General features: G+C 33.9%; 1 protein-coding gene across 3 annotated transcripts in view; it reads right to left on the reverse strand.

Annotated features, from left to right (window-relative positions):
- The window catches only part of SPATA17 (spermatogenesis associated 17), a 206,349-nt gene that overhangs the window by 125,824 nt on the left and 57,337 nt on the right, over positions 1-23,188 (reverse strand). For all 3 annotated transcript variants that reach the window (XM_041773453.1, XM_041773451.1, XM_041773452.1), the window contains exon 6: positions 7,542-7,665. In XM_041773453.1, coding sequence (XP_041629387.1) covers positions 7,542-7,665 — 124 coding nt within the window. The remainder of the gene's footprint in view (positions 1-7,541; positions 7,666-23,188) is intronic.

The raw sequence follows: 23,188 nt of genomic DNA on the forward strand, positions 1-23,188 counted from the left end.
TGCCAATAGTAACAAATTATGTGATGGTTTTGTGATGTGGACAGTTCACTTGGGACCAAGAGCCAATGACCAAACTTGAGGACCTGCCTCTTAAACTATGGATCCAAAGATCGTAGGTCAGATCTTTATTCACTACATAGCCTTCTGGAAAGAATAAATCTGCCAAGTGTCCAGAGGAAAAATGAGTACCAAACAATAGCATTTCGATCACCAGAAAGATAATTGCTACTTTAAAGAATATTGAGGGGATAAATGTAATAAAAGTGCTTTGAGCTATTCACAGAAAGGCACCACAGAAATCTACATTTTGTTTGTTCTCTCTTGCTTCATTCACTCTTTTATATGCAGGCCCTAGTTTTTCTATTTATCCACAAACTTATTCAAATCAATGTTCCTTTTAAGTACTAAAACATTTCAGAGAAAGGTAACTCACTGAATTGAAGGTTACTCAAGGAGCAGTACTTACTCGGAATGTTAGTGTTTTCAAGGATAACCATAAACTAGGATAAAGTCCCTTTCAGAGTTTATTTAGGTGAATCATGTGTAGCCCACCAGTGTAGACCACTGACTCAAATTTTCACTGTGCCTGCATTGTACTGAGGATGCCCAACAGCACAGAGTTTAAATCAACTAGTTATATAACCTTGAGCAAGTTGCTTCAACTTCCATACATGCTTTCTTTAATCTGTTAACAGAAAGAGCTAGAAAGGTAATCTCTAAAGATCCCATGCCTCTGTAGTATATTCCTATGAGGGGTCCTGTCCTCTGTTAGTGTGAGTTCCTATTTTTATATTTTTCTCCATAGCAACACACAAACTACTGGGAAGTTGGCAAAAACAAATATAACATCCTTCATGTAAGACTTATGATCTACTCCCACTCCCTACTTCTATAATTCTGTTTTACTTCTTTCCAACCTAAAGAAATGTGCCATAACCAGGGAGCAGATAATGTATGAATTAAGAATTCATTGTTAAGAATGCCGTGAGACGTAGGAAAGAAATAAGAGGAATCTAGAGTGACACAGTTAACTAGAAATACCTAATAGCAAGGATGCTAAGCAAATTGACAAAATTGCCAAGTTTTTCTTATATGTCTTTCTAATTTTCTTTATAGTGCCTTATAAGATCTACTTTTCTTCCCAGATATTCCATAGAGTCATAATATACCTTAGCATCTCTGGCTCCCTTCATTACCAATCTTATGCCCATTTTAGTCTTCATACTCCAGGCATTGCCTCAGGGCTCTCTCCCCTCCTCCTATAATAACATATTCACAGTTATTAATTTTCACAAAGCTATATTAATAAGAACACCTTAATAGTTGTCTCCTTTCTAAAAGTATTTTAAGTTAATAATGGAAAGAAATGTATCTTTAACAGTAAAATAATGACAAAATCAAAGTGTTATTGGAGCATATGTGAGATGTTGACTCTTTCTGGGGGGTGGGGAGGTAACAGAGAAGCTTCTGAGTTTCCAGAATATGACAAGCCACAAGAAGTCACCAATCTCATATAAAGAGACCCTTGTGATGAATGTTTCTAGGGTATAAAATCAGACTGCATCTGGATGCTCACCCCGAGGAAGGAAGGAAGATAAGGCTAGATAGGCAAGGTAGAGTTAGTCTGGAGGACTTCAAATGTGTATGCTGAAAACTTTGGATTTTATCCCATGAACAACAGAGAATCTTCAGAAGACTTACTATATTTATTAATTTACAATTTTTTCACCTTACCTGAAATTTGTCTTATAAACATGCTATCCACATCGATATGGTATCTGTATCAAGGGTATCAGTTATTTTTATTATGTTACTTTCTTTTTAAATTAAGCTACTTTCCTTCTGCATATACATGTTTTGATATAACCTTGAAAAGAAAGTTGCTGAAACCATTTATTTTTCTCAAAAAATACAATAATTAAAGATAACATTTTATCAATATTAATTGGAGTATGGGGTCTTTTTAAAGAATCTTAAATAGCTGAAAAGCATTACCTCAGTGTCCATATAAAAACTATCCATTAAAGAAAAAAAACATCAAAAACTTATTATATAAATAATGACATGAAAATTATTTCCACAAAATGTGTACAAATTTTAATTAAATTTATAATTTTTCATTTAGTTTTTAACTTGAATATGTGTGAATTATCAAAAGCCATTGTTATTAGATAAAATACACATACTTGTAATATACTTGGTTATGAATATATTTTGTATCTATATGTATCTACCCTTTTTTATTAATACATTGAAATAAAAAATAGGGTTATAATTTTCACTGATCAGGAAACAATGTATATAATTCTATATAATAAACTATATTTCTAAACATTATTTATGATGTGGATTTTGAATCTTACATTTGTACCTGTAACTCTGCTGTTCTCTAGGAGGATCTGTAAAAATTCTGGCAACATTTTAGAGGCAATGTCTTCTTTTTTTTTTTTTTTTTTTTTATTTATTTATTTTTTTTTTATTTTTTATTTTTTATTTTTTTTTTTTGAGGCAATGTCTTCTAATGAGTCCAACAATAGGCCTTTTGCATGTATCTACCAGTAGGTGGAGCAGACAACATAATTTATTACCCAAGAACAAGGACGGGAATGAAAGTCAGTTTATTTGAAATAAAACAAATCTGCAAATGAAATTTTCTTCAAAAGAAATATGTCCTATATGTGTTAGATTTAGTCTGACTGGTTACTGAATCAAAATAAATAACTTTATTAAATAATCAATCTTTGCAGAAAGATAAATTAAATTTACAAATGGAAGCAATGTTTGCATTTTACTTATTCAAATCAACTAAAATTAGCTTTCTTTTCATAAAACTTTTACAGGGACAAAGATTTTTTGATGTGTTCATTTAATAAGGGTGCTAAACCCAATCCTGTTTTACAGGTGATGGGGTGCATAACAAATAGTATTTTCTGGGAAATATAATTGACTAATCCTATTATGTCTGTAGCAACAAATTAACCTTATTACTACTAGTAAATGGTGATTGATTATTTATGCAAATAAGTTACCATGTTCAGCTTTCTGATTGAAATAAACATATACAAAAGGTGCTTTAATATGACTTGAACTTTTTAATTAATAAAACCCTGAGGGGTCTATTAATTCACTCATTGCAACATTAGTTATTTACTTGTGTAATATCTATTAATGCTAACATATTTGCTTGCATAAAGATGAGATACTTAATATCAGTAAAAATCAGGAATAGATTTTAGAACTATTTTAAGATATATATTAGATTTGTACTAACACTGACTTTGAAATTAGGTTATCAGTATGTCAGTATATCAGCATAATAGTGCTAAAATTATTAATACATTAAGTAACACATACCTTAATTTATTATCTATATATGAATTCACAATATAATTTTGGCTTAGAAAATTCCTTACCTTTTCTAAAGTATTCTTTGTCTGAATTAATGTTTTATTTCTACTCATATAGGTGAAGCTATATTAGATCTATGAAAATTTAATATGAAAATTAGTATTCTACAAACTATCATTATATATCACTATAAATCACTCCTAAATTATTGAAATCACCAATAAAATAGCTCTAAAAAGGCTATTAGCATTTTCTCTTTACATATGTCAGCAAAACTTTTCCTATCCTGATGTACTTCTTATAACAATTATTTACACTTGAATATTTACTCAGTAAATTTTCAAGCAACTGAACAAATTGAGAGTTAAAATTGACACAAGCCTTTAAAAACAATTCATATCTGGCTTTTATTTTGTTCTTAAATGTATATTTACTATAATTTGAAATCAAAACTCTTAAAACAAGCAATGAAATTAATCTGTAAACATCTCAGGAATGTTTTAAAATCTGCAACTTAATTTCTCCCCAATAGCCAAGTCATGCTGAGAAAATCGGTAATAATAATCAAATTGAAACATGTGTTTTTCATTTTCTGAGTCTTCCTTAGGTTAGGGAAAGTAAAGGTTTTGTGAAAATAAAATGATAAACGGAATCAGCTAAATCATAAAAATAAATGGCTGTTAATTTCAATCAAACTACCTATATAAATTGTAATTGAAAGGTGTCAAATTTCTCTCTAGTAAAAATATTTGATTGGCATAGACTGAAATCAGAGTGAATGCTTCTGGTGGTTAAGGATCTTATATATTCATTTATATGTCCTAGTCCTGTTTCAGTATCAGATAGATTGTCAGTACTCAAAAATATGTTATTGGAATAATTGATGAATTTTAAAATTAAGATTTATATTCAATTTATTTATTAATGTTATTGCATATCTTTGTTTAGGTTAAGGTGAATATTACATACTTTCGCATGGGGAAAATGGTTTATAATTGCTACTTGTAATATCAGTTTAATATTCGCCACTTTTTTTTTTTAATTTTTTATTTATTTATGATAGTCACAGAGAGAGAGAGAGAGGCAGAGACACCGGTGGAGGGAGAAGCAGGCTCCATGCACCGGGAGCCCGACGTGGGATTCGATCCCGGGTCTCCAGGATCGCGCCCTGGGCCAAAGGCAGGCGCCAAACCGCTGCGCCACCCAGGGATCCCAATATTCGCCACTTTTTATATCATAATGAAAAATACTGATTTAAAGCTAAGTGAAAAAAATCTGGTAGTTATAAGGAATAAAACATTTGAAATTTCTAGTATCATCCCATTAGTACAACTAATCCCCTGACGAAAGTCAACAAATGAGAGAGACTAAGATGATACCACTATTCTATTTCGTTACCAAAAAAAAAAAAAAAAAAAAAATTTGCTTTGGGAATAAAAGTGTCTGCATAGGTTCAAAGGGTTGTCATTTTATCTCCAGTTACTTGTGGTCAAATATGAAGATAACTATGACAAAACATACCTACTTGCCAGATCCAAATGAAAATCTCTAATATTTTAATAATATTCCTGTTCAAGGAAGAGGATTTAAAAACATCATTTCCCCTATGTTGCCCTCAGGTCTGTGAGACCTGATGTAAAATGGGGGAGGGGAATATTGGGAAAAGATAATTATAAATATTTCTAACTAATTTTGATTAATAATTAAAGGAAAGCAAAGAAAAGAAATGAGAAAATGAATGCTTCCAACAACTAAGAAAAACAGAAGAAAATGAAATTGTAGAATCTTTGTCTATCCGTGACAGGTTAAATTCTAATAATACGATTGTTATCATTTACTGAATGCTCTCTAAGGGCCAGGTAGTATTTTAAATGTATTACATTCAATCCTTGGAACATTCTTTCAAATTGTAGAGTGAAACAGACAATTCCAGGTAATCTCCTGATATTTTACCCTAAGTGGTCCAGAGAGCTTGGATGCCAACTTAGCTCAGTCTGATGTCAATGACCATACTCTTTCTGTTGTACCACAGTGCCGCAAAAACAACCGTTCTATTGGATGCCAAGGATTTCTGGAGACAAGGGATCACTAAACTAATGTTTATATGCATGGATATTAGCAGCAGTCTGCAAGGTATAAACAAGAAGGAAAATGGGCTAGGGCATTAACAGTTTGTTAGCACAAACATAACTAAAACACTGGTATTATTACAAATTCGTTAAGGTCCAGGAGTCAAGTTACATGGTCAAGTTTTTGGAAATTTGTTAAACCAGGTGTTTAAATTTAAAACTGAAATGAAATCAAAATAAAGAAATAATGCATATAAAGTATCTACGATACTCTGTGGCACATGGTGAGTATTCCATGGATATTTGCTATTGCATTATTTTTATTAGTAAAACAACTCTTTATAAACTTTCTAATGTGGAAAAAAAGAGAATGAACAAATGTTTTATTAAATCTGATTTCGCCATTTAAAAAATGATTTTTGCTATACAATACCTATCGTTAAGTATAAGCAGCAGAAGTTGACCTCAGATTAAGAAAGATTCAAAGCAAAAAAAGGGGTTCAGAGTTATCAAAATAAACAAGTCTACCCAGTAATTATTATCACATTTAGAGAATTCTCTAAATGTGATAAAGTATATATCAGGCATAAAGGCATAAAGGATATATTTATGCCTCCCTTATTTCATCTAAATTGAAATTACTAATAACTGAAGTTAAAAAAAAATTCTTAATTTGTGATTTTTACCTTTAAAAAAATGCAACCCACCAACTATACAGATACAATTTTCACATTGCTATGGATTTACAATCAAGGCTTAAAATACCTCGACTTTTTTTATTATTATTATCTTTACTCCCTAAGTATTTAGAATCTAAAGATCTCAGTTTGAGTACCAGACCTATTACTACTAGTTTTGTGTCTATATATATTACTCCCCTAATTTTCTCTGAGTTTCAGTTTTCTTACCTGTTAAATGGAGATAACAAATAGCTCTACAAATCTAAGTAAATATTAAGATAGCTATCATTATCAAGAGTATTGTTAATTATACAACCAAATAGAAGCTAGAAGTATAGGCCTCTGTTCCAAATGCACAAGGCCAGTCCAGTACTTAATATTTTTGAATCTGGATGCCTTTAAGCATGACATTCAGTCTCAGCTAACACCCTCCACCACCCTCCACAATGGACTGGACTTGCCTATGTCTGAGACATTTGAACTAGTGGCTCTGGCTGGAACTAGAAGACTGGATTTGAAAGTGGATGAAAAAGAACAGAAACTCACAAATTGCTAGTTTCCTGCCTGAAGCGCAATTAACCAAACTACCTCGACCCCCAAAGTCATATTTTTTTTGTTTGTTCGTATTTTTTTAAAGATTTTATTTATTCATGAGAGACAGAGAGAGAAAAAGAGAGAGAGAGGCAGAAACACAAGGAGAGGGAGAAGCAACTCCATACAGGGAGCCGGACGTGGGACTTGATCCCGGGTCTCCAGGATCACGCCCTGGGCCCAAGGCAGGCACTAAACCGCTGAGCCACCCAGGGATCCCCATGTTGTTTGGTTTTTTTTTAACCATATTTCTCTGGGAGTAGAATATTCTAAACACTGATGTACTTTTTTTTTTTTTTTTTAGCAACTATGACAAGATCCGAGGCCCTAAAATTTTACCATTTAGAAGAAAAGAATTCTAAAGACTCCAAATTCCACATTTGTATCTCAATATGAGGATGTAATCACTGAAGCAGTTTTGTTCAAAGCTTTACTGGAAAACGGGCATCGAAATTTAGAAAGGGTGCAGGAAAGGTTTTAATCTCAAATAAAACAGGAAAGTGACCTCGGTTTAGTAACTTCTGAGTTCTTGATCAATTTGCAAAGCAGTAAGCCACTCAGAATGGGTTTGAAAAGCGAGGTTGCGGCCTTCGTGTTGTGTTATCACAGAGGCAGATCACCCTGCTGACTTGCACCTTTCTGCCAGCGTCAAGGCGGCTGCCTCTATGAAGCTGCTGTCACAGACGAGTCATGGTGCCTGCATGCACCTACACACAAGCACGGAATTGAACTCGAAGTAGTGTCTTTGTGATATCTTTTCAACAAGTCATGTCCCATTCAGCCTGCTACTTTATCTTTGTCAGGCTAGGGGCCCAAGTGGTTTACGGGAGCTGTCAGGGGCAGGTAGACCAACCTGCTTCGTGCTGAGGAGGTAATGCATCTTTCGGGCTTGGTAATCTCTTTTCTTCTCCTCCCTTTCGAGGTCGGCCTTCTTCTCTTCTCTTTCTTTCATCTCTGCAAACTCCTCGAGTGCCTCCCTGCATCAAAACAATCCGCCGTTATTTATGATACTAAAAATCTGCTAACATTTTCACTCTTCCACTGATGATAATCAAGTAAGTTTTTGAGGGGCTACCATCATCCACATCCATCAAAATCAGCGGTGTAATCGATCTTACCTGCACATTCCACTGAATCTTTGCAATCTTTAAAAAGCATTTAAGTGATTTTTCGGTGGCTAAAGATTTTAAATAAAATATCTACCTATTCTAATTAATTCAACAGCTGAGGAAATATATCAAGTGCAAAGTAAGTGAACAACTCCATTACCATTTTCTTTGGTTGAAGATGAGCTATTTTGGGCATACCTAAATGTCCCAAGAAAATGGCTGAGCTACTAATTTCCTTTAAATTTTGATTTTGTATTAACAAATCTCTGATCATTTATTCTGTATACTAACTAATGGGCTAATTTTGAAAGTGGGATGGGTTTATATATATATATATATATATACATAATCAAAGAAGTATATATATGTATACTTAATGAAGTATATATAAACATATATATATATACACTTAATGAAGTATATATATAAGTACATATATATATTCTTAATGTAAGTTTATTTCAGTTAACACTTTAAAAAATACCAACATGATTACATATATTATCTTGCACTTGCAAGATTTTATTCAATTATATAGATAATTTTAAAGAAAGCTAAACTAGGTGAATAAGTTCCTGGCTTTCTAGGTGTGAATAAATTTCACTGAAGTCATGAAAATTGCATCATTTATGAGTGTGTATTTAAGACATTTAAACAAAAAATAAATTTTTAAAATACACTATGTGAAAAATGCCTGATAAATAGAAGAGATTATCAAATATAGAAAAAAATCTTTTATTTTTCACAGAACACAATTACTATTCATGTTAAAATAATGTTTTGAAATTATTATTCTTCTTTAATGATATATATGTAACCTAGTGTCCAGTTCTTTAAGTAAAATTTTAAGTCATCTGAGCATTTACCATAAAGATATCAAGGAAAAGGAGATGGAAAGATGCAAAAAAAAAAAAAAAAAAAAGAGAGATTCTCATTTCTACTTTCATGTCTAGAAATATTTTTGTTGTGATTTTCTGTTAAAGGCTACTAATACAATACTTCATACAAGGTTACTTATGAAACACACTGACGTTTAAAAATCACCATGCTATGCTATTGCAGCAGAGCAATTTTTTTCAACATAAGATTAAATTGCAAAATAAATGAATTACTTGGAGTGGCATGGCCCTCATTTTGCCACCCTTCTCTTGAAAATTGCTTATTAATATGAAAAAAGGAGTCAGAAAATAGCCTGTTTTACTTTATGCATAGTATTTTGGGGGCTTCTGCGCCCACAGAGCTGGGCTAGCTGCACGTTTAGATTGTGTTGGCAAGCTGGTACAATGACCTTTCTGACCTGCATCTCAAGGCTATTATTAATCGCTAAGTAACCTGGTAAAGCCAAACAAATTTGTTTCCATTGAAAGGATCTCTATCTGTGTCTGAGAATTTGTTCTGTACCAAACAAACCTCATTAACTGTGTCCATTTTTGACAAAGAACCAGGAGTTAGAAGGACTGGTGACCTTTCTTTGTCCTTAAGGTACAAATTTCAAGGCAGTTACATATGAATAAATGAGAATTTTTACCAGGAAAAATAACAATCACATGTTATACGAAAAAACTAAATATACTATTAATTTTCATCTTCCCTTTTAATCTTATGTACAAATATTTCTCCGATAATTCCTCTTATAAGTCTTTAAGATAATTTAAAAGAACCGATGAACTGCCTCTACAAGGATAATTACTCAGATATGCATGTATGCAATTTTATGTCATTCTAAAGATAAGCACAGTAATTTTCCAAGCAATCACAAAAATAAAAAAAAATCTACAAAGAAGTTTGTATCTATAAATGATTTAATGAATAAGAACAGATCTTACATAAGAAAAAAGTACCCAATATAATTAAACACACACATGCACAGGTAAGGTGCAAAGAAGTAATAGGACTTGGATGCAAAAATCAGAAGTGTAAATTATTTGATGTCGTAAAAACAGTCCATCTTCTGGATATGGAAATGTAAAATAAAAACAGTGTGTACCCAGGGAGCTTGACAAGGAAAGCTAAAACTGAGAGATATGTAAAAGAATGTCAGCTTCCGGTATGTGAATAAAGTGCACTATAAACCCAGAAGGAACTGAGAAGCCCTAAAAATAAATCCAAGAAATTTGACAAAACATTAGAAAAACGAATCTCAAAACATAAAAATAATTAATTTAATAAATTTATACAATTTTTGAAAAAAATCAATCTTATGTTCCTGATTTATTGCCATACTTGAGACTGTACAGATATATTGAACACCACAGTTATACTCATGTCAAATAGTCTTTGTTTAATGACCAAGTAGGAAGAGCTGAATAAATTGTTATCCTGATATACAAGTTTCTGTTACATCAATAGCAATGAAGATATGTCTCAGTGTAAAGGATGTAATAAAAAATTATGATCCCATTAAGGATTAAAGGGTGAAAACTATTCTAACTAGGTTTCTTTATAAAATTATAAAAATTATTGATTTTTTATGCAGGGATTTTTTTCTAATGCAGTGCTTTTAAAACACTTAAACTTTTTCTCAAATAATTCCAGGTTGTTTTTATAAATTTTTTTTCATTTCAGGCACATATATTGTCTTATTTCTATCCTTAAAAAACAATCCTGTGACATATATGGAAGAGATGCTACTAATTACACTATTTTACAAATATGGTAACACATAATGAGATGAAATGACGTACTCTGAATAACAAATCAGTTAATAATAGAAATGGAATTAGAATCCTTAGATTTACAGATTCTCTAATTGCAGGCTGTAGTCATCCTGATATAAGAAATACTATGCAGAAGAAATTTTTTATTGAATAACCACATACATTTTCTTTTATTTTATGGTCCTGTTTTCTATTGTATACCTAACGAAACTTGGGTAGGTCCTAAGACTTCCTGTATCAAGTTTCATATATATTAAATGTATTTGGTGAGATTAGTTTAAAAATAAAGGTAAAAATTACTGAAACTTTTATAAAGTCTTAAATATTTGAATATATTTACAATGATAAAATGTTTACATATTTTAATTATGATAGGAATAATAAAAATAATAATAGCCACAAGGAAGCAATACAGTGAATGGGTTCACAGCATAAACTCTGAAATGACACCTGATTATAAACTCTCTGCTGTGCTCTGCACTACTGTTTGATATCTGAGTCTCAACATCCTCATCTATAAAATGTAAATAGTATAGAGTTTTCTTCATCAAGCTATTGTGAGGAACAAATATATTAATCTACGTAAAGTATTCAGAGGGGGGCTGGCACACAGGAAGGCACTACATGGGTGTTTACTATATATTCAATTTTCACTCTAAGCTATGTTCTAGGCTACCTGCTTTATCAACTTAACTGGATACCAATCTTTTATACTGTCTCAAATTCCCTCAGTGATCTCTTCTTTTCTCTCTCCTGATCAGTGTGCAATTTTTAGGTAAAATCCATGAAGCAAACCATGGAATTTGGTTTTTCTAAGAGGCACAGAGGCATGGGGTAAACCTTGACTGGTGGGAAACAGGACATGGAAGAGAGCTATGCAAATAAATTTCCCTTTTCTCTGTCTTCTGTGCACTGCTGAGAGTTCTCCTAGCAAACCTGTGCATTAGCTAATGGATAATGCAGCACGTACCTGCTATACCTTGTTGAGTCACTATGGGACCCTAGACGAAGTGGTGGCCAGGGCTGCAGGAGCTCATGGTATCACATTCCTCCTTACAGGATCAATGCATGAGTACTGGGTAGTAGACAGTTTATAGCTGTATGCCACCGGAGAAAATCAGCTGCCCGGTCTCAGGTTTTGTCACTCTCTCCCTCCAGCCTGCATCCAGTGGCTGGTTATTGAGGGAATGCACAGACCCAGAGCCTTCCTCACTTTGGGTCCACTCTAAAGACCTATCCAGGGGTACCGGGGAGGCTCAGTGGTTGAGCGTCTGCCTTTGGTTCAGGCCGTGATCCCAGGGTCCTGGGATTGAGTCCTGCACTGGGCTCTCCACAGAGAGCCTGCTTCTTCCTCTGCCTGTGTCTCTGCCTCTGTGTCTCTCATGAATAAATAAATAAAATATTAAAAAAAAAAAAAGACCCATCCAAATCCTGAGCTTCCTGAGACATCTGATGTGGTTCAATTTCTCCGCCACTTTACAGGTGTTATTCCTCACACACTCCCCAATACAGTCCTGCACCAAATCATTGCACATAGAGTCTGCTTCAATCTCTGATGCTTCACTCCCTTTTTTTTTTTTCTTTATACTAATACTCAGGGCAGTGAGGATGAAATATTATCAGTTTAATAAAGTATCATCAGCTTAATAAATACAGTATTATCAGTTTAATCCTACACTTACATTTCATTTCCAAGAAGTTCCTGGTTAAAACATACACATTACCACTTTTAATCCTTTCACAATCCAGCGAGGCAAATATTATCACTCCCATTTTATAGATTAAGAAATGAAGAATCACAGAGGTTAAATTTCTGCCCAAACCCTCAAACTAGAAGGTGAGAGTTAGAACCTGAATATAGGTTTCACACCAAAATTCATGGCTTTATGCACAATGCTATACTCCTATCACACATTTTTGCCCAAATCCCATACAGCTGATTCTTGAACAACATAGGTCCTTTGTATGCAGATTTTTTAAATAAATACTTTTCCCTCCTTACAATTTTAATAACATTTTCTTTTTGGGGTGCATGGTGGCACAATCAGCTGAGCGTTCGATTCTTGATTTTGGCTCACATCTGATCTCAGGGGTCGTGGGATTGATTCCACATTCAGCTCCGAGCTCAGTGGGGAGTCTGCTTGGGTTTCTCTCTCCCTTTTCTTCTGTCCCTCCCCTCATACTCTCTCTGAAATAAATCTTTAAAAAAGTAACATTTTCTTTTCCCTACCTTACTTCATTATAAGAATACAGAATATATACACATACCATGCAAATATGCTTATTGGTAAGGCTTCCAGTCAACAGCTGGGTATTGGTAGTTAAGTTTAGGGGGAGTCATAACTTATATGTGTATTTTCAACTGCACAGGGGGTCAGTGCCCCTAACTCCCACATTATTCAAGAGTCAAGTATATTTTGCCATTCCGTTTGATTTTCTTACTCAGTTCAAAATACAGTACTTAAAAAAAAATCTTTATAGTTTTTATCTTCTTGTCTTTGTAAGTCCAGAACCCCAAAATAAAAATGTCCATCCTTTTCTCTAAAAAGGTTTCATAACTTCAACCATGATCAATCTCTAGCTGTTCCCACTCTCATAATCCTCTCTTTCATATATTTGTTATATTCTACAATATTATAGCTGCATGCATACATGACTTTCCTGTACTTCTCAACCAAGTGCTGAGGTCCTAAAGGTCAGAATTAAAGTTTATTCATTGATGTGTCCCTCCCAAAGTATTTGGTCTAATATCTGGTATAAATAGGTGCTACCATCATTTTGAACTATTTCTCAGCTGACTAGTAGTACATTTTATCATTTTTGATAGTTTAATTAGAAGAAGGAAGAAGCTACCTTGAGAAAGCCTCTCTTGGGAAGTATGGAAGAACCAGGATTCCGGCTCTTGGCCTATAAAGTGGTTTTTGGAGTGTGGTATCTAGAAAACAGCATCAGTTTCACTTGGGAAGTGTTGGAAATGCACGTTGTCAGGCTCCAGCCCAGACCAATTCGGAAATCCTAGGGGGAGGGACCCTGAGGCAATTTCTTGCCTGCTCAAGTTTGAGAAGTGCTAGCCTGCAGCAATGAAAATTATCAACTCTGTTGAGGAATTAAGATGATTCACTCCAACTCACTAGTACAACATCCTAAAGAGATGCATCATATTCAGTTAATAATTTTAATATGAGCATCACTATATAAGTTAAAGCACTGAGAAGTACTACAAAGGAGATATGATATGTACATTACAGTATTTTCATAGAAATCAAATTGTGACAGGAAAGTTAAAAAAAATATGGAGATTGTTTTAAAAGCACAAGTGCCCAAATTTTCAGAGGAACTGGTAATAATATATAATCTCTCAAATAAAAACACAATGCCATCATCTGTGCTGTCTTTAAGAAAAAATAATTCTAAGGAAATGGATTCAAGCAATTCTCCAGAGGCCTCACTCTGGTTTGATGGGAAATGAAGTCAGTGATGTGCAAGAAGCCTTTAAAAAAAAAAAAAAAAAAAAGCTGAAAAGCTTTACTTCCTGCTATGGTATATTATGACCTAAAAGTATTTTAGTTAAATTTATTGTATGTGATAAGCAAAACTATTAACGACAAATAAAGCCAATGATGTGTTTGGACTTTGTATATAATATTCATAACAATTCGGGGACTGATAAAACCTTCGAATAGAGTATCTGGAAGCCAGAAAAATATCCAAGACATTTGCATTAGAAATAAATGCTTCCCTTTAAGTCACTCAAACCATTTAAACCAGTTATTTTGTCTACCTGGTTACCCAGGGCCTGGAATTGTTGGACAAACCTTGCAAATTTCATTAGGGCAGCAGTTTATGACGGAAAAATACAGTTTAAAATTAAGGACTATGTAGCACACCGTTGTCAATATTCAAGCACTCAGGTTGCTCCTGAGCCTCATGCCTTACTCTGAAAACTGCAGGTGAGACTTTAACAGTCTGAAAACATTCAGAAGAGTCCTCTCAAAAAATATTTTTAGCTACTCTTGAAAATCCTTTGTTGCGGCATAGATTAACTTCTCTTCAAAAAGCCTAAGCTACTTTAAAAATTCATAGCATGAAGAACATGAACATTCACCTGTTTATTCAGTCAGGCAGGCCCAAATATGTTTAAGATCTGAAAAGAAATAAAGATGTGTAAAAGCCAATCCCTGCCTTCAAGCAGCTTTCATTTTTTAAAAAAATTTTTTTTTTTTTATTATTTATTTACGATAGTCACAGAGACAGAGAGAGAGAGAGGCAGAGACACAGGCAGAGGGAGAAGCAGGCTCCATGCACCGGGAGCCCGATGTGGGATTCGATCCCGGGTCTCCAGGATCACGCCCTGGGCCAAAGGCAGGCGCCGAACCGCTGTGCCACCCAGAGATCCCCTTCAAGCAGCTTTCATAATAAAACAACAGATAACCAACTAGACTACAGACAGAATATGAAGATATATAGAAGCAGTGCTTAAACTCAGAGACATTAGAAGAGGCTTGTTATAGGTGGCAGCACTGGTTGCTGAACCAAAAAGCTTGGAGAGAGGAGTACGGTAAGGAAATGAGCCTGGAGTATTCACAGGAAACTTCAGCTATCTTTGGTGGACCTGTTCCATCAACAGCAAAATGAAGGAAATGCACTTTAGGCTAGAAAAAGGGTTTCCTGACCTAGAGTAAATGGGCTCCCTAAGGGTAATGCTAGCAAATTTGTACTCTATAGACTAGATATTTTGTGAATGAAAAAAGTTAAAAAGAAGATAATGGTCAATGTTATAAAATTACAATACCATGACTTCACTCTGATCATAAAAAGGGATCATCCAATTGCTCCATTATTTCATTTGTCTACTTTGCATGATTTTAAAAAGCAATAAGACTCCATTCAAAGATCATTCATGAAAATCAATTTTTTTCTTCTTCTGGTTCCTTTGAATACACTTAGTTGAATAGAACTTTTTTGTGTACTATTCTTCCTAAAAATATGCACATATTTCACTGTAAAATTATTTTCTTTTCACTATTCTGGATAGTTTCTGTAAAAGGAAGTAAAATTTCATATAATATATATGATGCCAAATAATTGAGAGTGACATTGTGCTAAGTACAACAGTGGGTATAATGATAAAATATATTTACATAGTGTATTATTTTCAGGAGCTCTAAGTGCTTCACAGACATTAATTCAACTTCACAACATTCCACTGAGGTTGGTAAGGGGCAGGTATTATTAACAAGGTTCCTGTTCTTCACTGTGAAATGAAATGACTTTACAGATGGTGACTTTGAGACACAGCATGGGGGCTTCCTGCATAAAGGTAGATCAAGGCACATCATATTTTCTCTCCATTGTATATCTTCACAGTGATTCAGCTGTAGAGGATGAGGATCAAGCTAGCAACACTTTATTTGCGATGGAGTTTAGAGTTGAGGTAGCTAAATTTCTATTTCATATAAAAAGTTGCAAGCTCTTATTTACTTTGTGTTCACTCAAAAATCACACATTGCCACTCATTTAAAATGTGTTAACTTCATTTTAAAACAAAAATAATTGCTGCTGCTTTTGCATACAATCCATTTAACATTCAATCCAGGCACATCTCTAAATTAATCAGGATGCTATTGTAAAACAGTAATATACAATAGGATGATGTCAATATATTTTAAATTAGTACCACATGTAGTAGTATATCACATATCATTTCAGAAAATTATCTAATGGGTTTTAGAATACTATTTATTGGCCAATTGTCTTATAATCAGTCTAAGAAGTCAGAAGAAAATGCTGGGCAGGAGAGTATCCAGATTTATGGATCATCACAATACAAGTGTTAGCTAAAGTCCCAGAAGTGGAAAAGACTGTCCAGGACACAGACAGTGAAAAGGCAAATACATTAAAGAGAAAACATTAATATTTAAGATCAGGCAAATAAAGATGAGTACACAAATAAACAAAGAAGAAACCATTAGAAAAGTAGAAAGGAAACCAGGAGAAAGTGGTGTCACAAAATCTAAGTTGTGAAAGAGATTAGAGAAAAAGAATGATAATCAGTTGCCTTATGCTTTAAATAACCCGATAATATGAAGGCCCAATAGCCTACTGGATAGAATTATAAATAATTTTTTAGCAACAACTACATTTTCTCAATACATTTTCACAATAATTTAAACATATCCTCAAGTATTGACTGAAAAATTTTGTACACAAATATATCAAGTACCTGAATCTGATTTCCACTCTATACCTTCATTCTCAACCAACAATATTAACAATAACTTTACCAGTCTTAAAAAAAAAAAAAAAACAAAAAAAAAAACAAAAAAAAACTTTACCAGTCTTTATCCCAGAATTAAAAAGGAGAAAAAAGGAACTTTCCTCCAACCATCTCATATCAAAAGATCAGCTAAGTGAGACATAAGAACTTTCAATTCAACCATTCCTTAAAGTTGGACAACCACACGACTAAATTCACAAACTAACAATATTTTAGTTCCTTGCTTTCAAATGAGTAACAACTTAATGCTATACTCTGGCTTTTTTTTTCTTTTTTTTACTATCACCATAAAAAAGAGAGACTTGAAATTCAGACAGCTTTTTTTTTTCCTGTTTAAAATTAAAAGTTACTAAAGTCACTGTCACTGTCCATTACCTTACTAGTTATATCTTACTGAAAATTCGTATGCAAAATTTATTTTAGATCGGGGCTAGAAAAAGCTGTTTCTTGGCATATGCAGTAATCTTTTACATTTTCACAATGGAATATACTTAATTAACCACATTTCCTGATCAGTCACACCAATATAGTTATCATTCTGCATTTTCCTTTATTGTGGTCCTTCTTTCTTTTACGTAACTTTTTGTAAACTGCCTAAAATTCATTGTGTAAAGAATTAAATTTGAAAAAAATTTAAATACATACATATAAAAATTATATCCAATGTGATAAGATTTTTCCTTTTATTAATTCTATTTCAGGAATGAGGATTTTTTTTATACACTTGGCTTTGAAAATTTTTTGCAATAACAATATGTTAAAAGTAATACATTCCTGTTAAAAATACGTGGAAAGATTGTGTTCAAATGGTAGATATCATTCCATACTATAAAGTGATTGTATGGATTATGTCATTAATTACTAATTATGGATAAGTAACAGACTGTTTCTAAAGCCAAGAATATGAATTGTATTTTATATACTCTAGTGTGTTATTATCCAAATTCTACCAAGTTAATTGCTATACCTTCTGGATTTTTACATATAAAATGATTCTACAGCGAAAAAGTCATATGTACAACTAACATTTCAGATTAATTTGGTTCTTGAAAAGGAAAATGTTGTTTTCTTTACATCACAGGTTATTCTTTACTAAAGGAGCCCGTAATCTAGATACAATTAGATAAAGCCAAACCACTATCATTTAGTTGGCTGAGATCCGAATATTATACTTTTAAAATGAGGTTTATTGAAATGTTATCTTTAGGTAATCATATTTATTCTCCTTATTTACACAATATAAATGGTTCTCTACTTATGTCCTTGAAATAGTGAACAGGGACACCACAGTATGAAAAAGTGGCCTAGCTGTTGGAGTTCATAAATTTTGTTCAGCTTTGGATGAGTTCAAAGAATTGCCATGTAAGAAAAGCCTTACAGAGGGAATTTATCTGATTATGGCAGTAATAATTACCCAGCTGTTTATTGCAGATAGAGAAATAATTCATGTAGGCAATAGGCCGTGGTGGCAATGACACTCTGCATTTAGTAAATATGCAAACTGTTCACTTCTAATTAACCAAGCTAGAGGATGCCCTTATTAAATGTATAAACTAAAAGTGCCTTCCTGACAAGTGATGAATTGTTACATTGCACAAACTCTTGCCACAGAATTATTGGAGTGAACTTGGGGCTTAACTTCATTAAGAGATCTTGTGGGATAGTTAAATGAGGATGGACAGCATAACAAGGCTTACCTGACAGCCAATGATATGTTAGAGCTTAATGGAACTGCACCTTTTCTTCTGTCCTACTTAGTTCAGATTCACAATAGATAAATTGTGAAACTGTGAAGTTAATTTGAATTCAAATAATAAAAATAAGTGAAATAACATGACAAACCATTTATGGAGGCTACCTGACAGTTTACCTACCAAATGAATCTACCAAACAGCCAGTTTTTATGATTCAAATATCTCTCATATAATAAAAATAGAAAAATTAACCACTCTTTTCATTGACTTAAAATAGTATGTTTAGTAAAAATAAATGGTTTTATTGACTAGCTTTAAAATAAAGTATCTTTCAAAAAGTAAATGGATGGGCTTTATTAAAGAAAGTGAATACAATACAGAAATTACTCTTAATGTTGACTTTGAATGAGTTTCATTTAATTTTACCAAATAACTAATGATGCAGTAGTTCCTCGTCTATATTCTATGCTTAGCTTTATTTTAAGGTCACTATTCATTCTTTATCAAACATCTATACAAATATTTCCACGCCAGATAAGGATCCTATGAAAAATACCACTGAGAGGGAGGTCCTAGACATAATGAAACAAAACTAAAATGTTTCTATTTGAATTGTAGACTAATAATCCTGACCTCATAGGTTTGTTGTGTAAATTGAAGGAGATAATGAGAATAAAGGGCTTAGCACAATACTTGGTATACAATAAGTGCTCAATACATGTTAGTGATTGATAATGTGTTTGAATGGCAATATCTCCATCTGAATAAAAAAACTGATGCCTAGGGTTTTCAATGGTAAGTTCACATTGAGGTCTGCTAAGACTTTACACTTCCTCTTTCATCTACATCATACAGACTCAAAGATTATAAAATGTGTGAACTGACCTTTTACATAGTATCACAATCCTACTGTAAATGTTTGTTTAATTATAGACTTACTGTAAAACATGAAACAAATATATAAAGGAAGTATTATATATTATATATTTTAAAAGAATCAGATTTTACCACTATTGAAAAATCTAATTTGGTTCCTCTAAATTTATAATATTTAACTTAATTAACAAACATTTTATGTACTAAGAAAATGTGACCCCATCTTCAAATAATTTATGCATTCATACATTTACTCATAGAGAAATATTTTTTAGTGAGTACCCTTTGTCAAGAACAACAATAAGAGATAGGAAAATTTTCATTTGTATTATCAAGACAAAACTTCCATATCTTAATGAAAAAATACTATAACCAAGGGTCAAATAAAACTGCTTTAAATAAGAAAAGAGGCATGTTTATAAATAATCTCAAAAAAAAAAGTATTTATAAGTGTAAAACAACTTAGGTTCCACACCTTGAAGAGAGGGTAAGGTTTTAAAAAGTTAAGAAATGATACTTCATTTAGGTAAAGCATAAAATAATAGCGCTTATTAAAATAATTATGTATGGGCTTCTAGGAGGAGAGTGCATATGTTCTTTTGCCTACAATCTATTCCCAAAATCAACTAAATGAATATAAAGTAACAAAAATATAGGCAAAAACAAGGAACAGTCACAAACACCATCATAAACTCAAGAAAGTAAGTAGGAAAAAAAAAGTAAGTAGGAATGGAATGAATGAAGAATATTTATTTAAATTCATATTCAATCAAATTTAAACCACAAATACAGGGCATTTTCCTTAATCACAAAGTCAGGATGGTATGTGGGAAATAACTGAACAAGTTTAAAGAATCTAGTAAGAGCTCCAACCAAGAGGGATAAAGATAGGAATAACCAGATGCAGGACTAAAGGAAAGAAATTGCAGCCAAGTCATTTCTTTTTTTGTTAATCAGAGCTTCTGACTGAGTTGAGACCAGATGGCAAATCTGGGCTGGAGGAGAATGAGGAAAAGTAGCCTGAGAGCTGCTGAATAAAATAAACTCAGAGAAGAAAAAAGTCTATGAGCAATAGAACTTCACATTGATCTTGTTTCATGAAATCAATATCCACAATGACAGGAGGTCAATCAGAACTTGGGAAGAAGTGTCAAGAACACAGCTTCCCATTGCACCAGCTTACTCTCTACCCTTCATCAGATTGTTGAATGACTGAATGGGAAAACAAATCATCAATACCTAGCTGAGGCATTAAAAAAAGTATAAGAATTCTGAGACTTAAGTAGGAATTTCAGTAAAGTATAGAATTACTCTGTTCAAAACATAATTGTTTTCCTATATGTAAAAATAATAATAGGCTGGAAAGATGGTGGAATAAGAGGACCATAGGGCAGCCTGGGTGGCTCAGTGGTTTAGCGCTGCCTTCAGTCCAGGGCATGATCCTGGAGATCCGGGATTGAGTCCCATGTAAGACTCCCTGCATGGAGCCTCCTTCTCCCTCTGCATGTGTCTCTGCCTCTCTCTGTGTGTGTCTCTCATGAATAAATAAATAAAATCTTAAAAAAATAAATACGAGGACCATAAGCTCACATTGTCCCACAGATATGGATAGGTAACATTCATATCAGAGTAAATAACCCAGAAGATGACCTGAAGGCTGGCAAAACATATTCTACAACTAAAGATAGAGAAGAGGCCATATCAAAGAGGGTAGAAAGAACAGAAATGCAGTGGGAAGCTGAACTAAGTCACTGTGGGAAGGAGGAAGCCACAAGCCTAAAAAGGGGAGAGAAACACACTATCGTGATGGGGAGCCTACATGAAGAAGACAATTCCCATAAAAATTGGCTTTGAAAGCAAGAGGGGTCAAATTTTGTGAGTTCTTATAATTATTGGGACTTAAAGCCTGGAATATTAAAAATCAGCAGGCTGGGTTCTGGAAGAGCTGGATGCCATTGGGAGCTTAGTCTCCAGCCTTAATGAGATAGCACAACACACAGCCCCCTGTTCAGCCTAGAATCAGCAGTTTGAAAAACACCTGGGGCATACAGGAAGGAGAATTATTTACTCAAAGTCTATCTGGGAAAAGGCAAGGCTCCCAGGGGAACTCCGCCATGAACAAAGGAGCTTGCAGGCACCATTTCTCTCTCCCATCACCCACCATAAACACAAGGCCACCTGCCTGAACAAGCACAGCAAATATATTCACTATCTAACTTGCTTATACCAAGTCCCACAACCCTGGGCTTCAGGAACCCATCCCTTCCAGAAAGGCCTTCCTCAGCCCCAGTGCTGCAGGTCTCCTCTCCCGGAAGACCACCACAGACTTTGCCAACACCATATCTCCTGATCCATATGCTTTGCAGGACTTTGGTCCTGGTGAGTCCAGCAGCAGGCCCCACAGACTAATGCACCTTGTTAAACTTGTGAATTCTACCCACATGCACTTTGCAGAGCCATCCAAGTCCCAGTCAGGTGGCAGCTGCAATGGCAGGTCTCACTTTGCAAGTGGACCAGTGGGCACCTTGTTAAAGCTACACATCCTACCCAGGCTGGAAATCAAACACTGTCTACTACAGGCAGACAGCACCACTGCAGACTACTGAACTGAAGGAAAAGCAGACAGGACACAGCAGCAGGACACAGGACACACACAACATACATAGGAGACACCTCAAAGTACCAGATTTTGGTGAACACGAGATACTGCACTGCAGGACACTAGAGGACCTCTTATTCAGGCTATTACTTTCAAGAGTAGGAGATATAGCTGACTTTCTAAGTAGACAGAGAGTCAGACAAAATGAGAAGATAGAGGAATATGTCCCAAATGAAAGAACAGGACAAAATCACAGGAAGAGACCTAACTGAAACAGATATATGTAATTTGCCTGATAGAGATTTTAAGTAATGGTCACAAAGACAGTCACTGGACTTGAAAAAAGAAAGGACGACATAAGTGAGACCCTTAACAAAAGGTAAATAAGAACCAATCAGAGATGTAGAACACAATAAATGAAATTAAAATGCAGCAGATGGAATAAATAGCAGGCTAGAGAAGCAGAGAATGAATTAGTGACCTGGAGGTCAGCATTATGGAAAGTAATCAAGCTGAGGTGAGAGAGAAACAAATTATGCAAAATAAGAATAGACTTTGGGAGCTCAGTGACTCTATTAAGCGTAATAATATTTTCATTATAGAGCTCTCAGAAGAAGCAAAAGGGGGCAAAACATTTATTTGAAGAAATAATAGCTGAAAACATCCCTAAATTAGGGAAGGAAACAGATATCCAGATCCAGGAGTCACTGAGATCTCCCAACAAAATCAGCCTAATAAGAAGGTCCACAGCAAGACACATAATTACTAAAATAAAAAATTAGTGATATAGAAATAAATTTAAAAGCATTAAGAGAAAAGAAGACAGTTATATACAAGGGAAACCCCATAAGGCTATCAGAGGTTTTTCAGCAGAAACTTTGAAGGCCAGAAGAGAGTGGCATGACCTATTCAAAGTGCTGAAAAGAAAAAAAAAATCTATAGCCAAGAATACTATGTCCATCAAGGCTATCATTCAGATTAAAAAGAGAAATAAAGAGTTTCCCAAACAAACAAAAGATAAAGCAGTTCATGACCACTAAACCAGCCCTATACAGATGTTAAAGGATTCTGAGTGGAAAGGAATTGCCATAAGTAAGAGTAAGAAGAGTAGGAAGTATAAAAGCAGCAAAAGTAAGTATATTTATAAAAATAAGTCCAGAAACTAAAAAATAAAGGGAGGTTAAGTATGATACCATATACCTACAAAATGTTGGGGAGATGAGAAAAGGATGGGTTCAAACTTAAGCAACCATCAACTTACTATAGACAGCAATATGCAGAAGATATT

The sequence above is a fragment of the Vulpes lagopus genome, chromosome 11 (genome assembly GCF_018345385.1).
Source record: "Vulpes lagopus strain Blue_001 chromosome 11, ASM1834538v1, whole genome shotgun sequence".
NCBI lineage: Eukaryota > Metazoa > Chordata > Mammalia > Carnivora > Canidae > Vulpes > Vulpes lagopus.